The sequence below is a fragment of the Mycetomoellerius zeteki genome, unplaced genomic scaffold, assembly GCF_001594055.1.
Source record: "Mycetomoellerius zeteki isolate Tzet28-1 unplaced genomic scaffold, Tzet1.0 scaffold79, whole genome shotgun sequence".
Taxonomy (NCBI): Eukaryota; Metazoa; Arthropoda; class Insecta; order Hymenoptera; family Formicidae; genus Mycetomoellerius; species Mycetomoellerius zeteki.
Window position 1 is genome coordinate 548,163 of NW_017257819.1, and position 3,647 is coordinate 551,809.

At 32.8% G+C, this 3,647-nt stretch overlaps 1 protein-coding gene across 1 annotated transcript; it reads right to left on the reverse strand.

Moving 5' to 3' along the window:
- Positions 1-1,475: 1,475 nt before the first annotated feature.
- Positions 1,476-3,425, reverse strand: P5cr (Pyrroline 5-carboyxlate reductase). Its single transcript, XM_018458924.1, has 6 exons — positions 3,279-3,425; positions 2,784-3,040; positions 2,631-2,712; positions 2,431-2,567; positions 2,138-2,349; positions 1,476-1,790 (listed from the first exon to the last, which is right to left on the reverse strand). The coding sequence occupies exons 1-6, from the start codon at positions 3,367-3,369 to the stop codon at positions 1,721-1,723; spliced, it is 849 nt and encodes a 282-aa protein (XP_018314426.1). The 5' UTR covers positions 3,370-3,425; the 3' UTR covers positions 1,476-1,720.
- Positions 3,426-3,647: the final 222 nt, after the last annotated feature.

Here is a 3,647-nt window from a genome sequence, read left to right on the forward strand (position 1 = left end):
GCCGTGGCCCCCGCGGAGCCGATGGATTTCAAACGCCGGCGGATGAGTTGTAATGCAAAGTAATTGATTTTGACATGAAAATGTATTAAAAACATTCGGATTTTTTGGCGAAGACAGCGGAAAACATGTTCCTTTCTAAAATCATGAAGAAAGAATATGGAAATGATGCGAAATATTTTGTTTATAAGCACGACAGTGTCCAAATTCATGTTTTGGACACTGTCGTGATAAGTACGCGTTACATATTTGATAGGACTGAAAATGTTAAAATGCAATGCTAGATTTATAAATAAACAATCCTCATGTATGATTTAATTAATTGTAATGAAAATAATGGTGTTAAAAAAGTAATATTGCAAATACAGAAGAAATGGTACCTTTAATATTCTTCTTTATCATGTATATGATGAAAATTATGATGAGAATATGTGTCATTAAGCAAGAATTATGGTAAATAAAGTAAAAAATAAAGAAATTATAGTTAAAATAGAAAAGTATCATTGAAACTACAGATATCAATTTTTATACAATTAATTACAATGTTTATTAAGGTTAGGTTTGTATGTTTGTTATGTATACGTACAATATGTGTGTACTTACTTATGAAAACTGCGATCAGAAAATCGGTTTGATTCTTTTTTGCACACGATACACTTTACAGTCATTTTTTAAAAAAACTGTACACAAAAACATTTGTAAAATCGAAAGCGGTTAATTCCGGCATATTCACTACCATGCTTGTAAGTAAACATGGATGGGCTGCGCGCATGCGTCATTAAACAAGAATGGCACGAGTAACTATGCAGCGTTCTCTTTCTATCCCGCTAACGCCTGTACCTACGGCTTTTGCCCTCTATTCTTATATCTCTATGGATGTCATAGGCTGGGAAGGCATTAATTGCGCGAACTGTACCTATCATGGAACAAAATCGGAATGGATTTCGATTGAAAATTATTCTTTCTAGGCTTAAAGGAAAGTAGCGAGAAATGTAGTTATTAATAATTCGTAAAGATTGATTTCTTATTATATTATAAATAGAACTTTGTAATTTCTTGATTTTTTCAACACACTTAGGGCCATGGCACACAAAAAAACTTAAGCAGTAAAATGTAAGCAGTAAGCGAATTGACCAATCACAGTAGAGTCCATGAGGCCATAACATAAGCAGTAGCGAATCCAACATGTTGATTTCCTTACTGCTTACGTCTTACTGGCCAGTTAAGTTAACTGAGCTTGGTGACAGTGGCCCTTAATCATTTCAATAATCGCATTCTTACCACTCTTATCAATCGGCAGAGAAAATTTATTCCCCAATTGTAATATATTCTGTATATTTTTTAGAATGTCAACAGATGACAAATTAATAAACCACTTTTCCTTAAATTGATTTGCTGAAGTAAGATTCAATAAGTCTTTAAACATCATGGGTGAAATTATGATTTTAGAGACAATACTACATAACATACAGCGTTTATCTAACATTATTATTAACATTAATTTCTACTGAGGATGGCCCCAACACGGGTCGAAACATACAGGTTTTAATTTGATGTAATAAATCGGTTTTATGTATTGATATTTGACTCTTTCGTAAATTCATCCAGCGACGACTCCTATAGCCTTGTATTACTATTCGTAGTTATAAATTGTAGCTTAAATAAATAATAGCATTAACAGCTTATTTAATACATGTACTTCAAAATACTAATTCAAAAGGAATTATTTTAATTGAGAAGTTAAGTCATTTGTTTTATTCACAGCAGCTTCCACAGCATTCATCATAGATCCCCTGTATTCAATTATTAAGATAAATCTCATGATTATTTAGAAATTAAATCATTACATGATCGTAACAATCATATCAACTATGGTTCTCTCATTAATTATTGAAAAAAAATCTTAAAACGGTAGAGGATTTTTGTATTTAGAAAATCTATTTGCTCCACCTGCCTACGATCAGAGGTGATATGATTTTTACCAGCCATTTCACATGTGTGTATATATATAATTATGTATGCGTGTACGCAAGCACGCAGCGCACACACCAATCTATTCACTGATGCTACATTTAACATTTACTTGTTTATACTTTGTATATATTTAACAATGAAATATATAAAATAACTTTTGAAGTACCTGACTCCTCCTTTTTCCATAGCGTGAACGCCAGTAATAGTGGTACCTCCAGACGAACAGACTTCATCCTTCAACTGACCAGGATGTCGTCCAGTTTCGAGAACCATTTTTCCAGCTCCTACTAGCACTTGCGCTGCGAATTTAGTTGCCATTGGCCTTGGTACCCCCATTTTCACAGCTCCATCTGCTAATGCTTCTATGATGAGATATGCCTAAGTAAAAATGTATTGAAATAATAATAATATGCAACTATTTCCATTTCTTTAATTATAACAATCATTATAACAACTTACAAATGCTGGGCCACTACCTGACAAACCACCAATGCTGTTTATAAGACTTTCTGGAACATTTTGGCTCATGCCGATATAAGAAAATAGCGTATCCACCAGTTCCAGATCTTTCATTTCGGCATTGTTGCTGCAATAAACTAAAAATTACACCTTATATTAACACATTAGCTAATTTATGCCACTGCAATTTTTTAATTTACCTGTAATTCCTTCTCCAATCATCATAGGTGTATTTGGCATGGATCTAACTATTCTTGGTGAAATCACAATTGCAGAGAGTTTCTAAAAACATTTTGTATAAGTTATCATGAAAATTGGAACATTATGTGTTACATAACATCCACTTTACTTACAGTATACAAGACATCAAGAGATACTCCGGCGAGTACTGAAATAAAAAGCTTGCTCTCGAATTTTTTACCCACTCTTCTCTCTACAATAGTCTCAAGCGCATCATCCAACATATGTGGTTTTACTGTCAGAAATACTATATCACAGTTGCTCACAACTTCATTATTTTTCAACGTCGGATGAGTCCCTACATCCCTCCAAAATCCATGTGTTCTGTCTGTACGACTAGAAACCCAGACATTATCTGGATTTAATATACCTGTTGCAGAGAAATATTTAGAAAGAAAAATATTTAGTGTTTCTTCTATATATAATTTACCTTGCTCTCATATTCTTTTCTATCAATGTCTATTAATTTTAATCTCAATTTAATTTACTCGTAATTTTTTTTTTAATTCTTAGAACTAGAGAAAGATGAGAAGTTAATTAAACCAAAATTAGAGTTAATTTATATTAATAGGAATGGATATTATTGAGTGATGAGCAAGTATATTTACCTCTACGAATTAAGCCAGCGCCTATAGCACTAGCCATATTTCCACTTCCGATAAATCCGACTTTGATGGATTTTAGATACTGTTCCGTCATAGTTGATCACGATTACGATTTATGTATTAAATAATTATGCGCTGAAGCAGTAAATAATTACCATGTATGTTTCTTACGTATGTATGTACACAATACCGTAAGCACAGAACATATACTAAGGCCAATAAGCCTATTCTATGGCCGGTATTCATAGTCAGTATATTCTTATATTCAAGACCGTCTTAAGTTCAGTCTTGAGATGTCACGAACCAATCAGAGGGCTATATTAGCATCTTAAGACATTACTTAAGACGGTTTTGAAATAAAGGCCATCACAC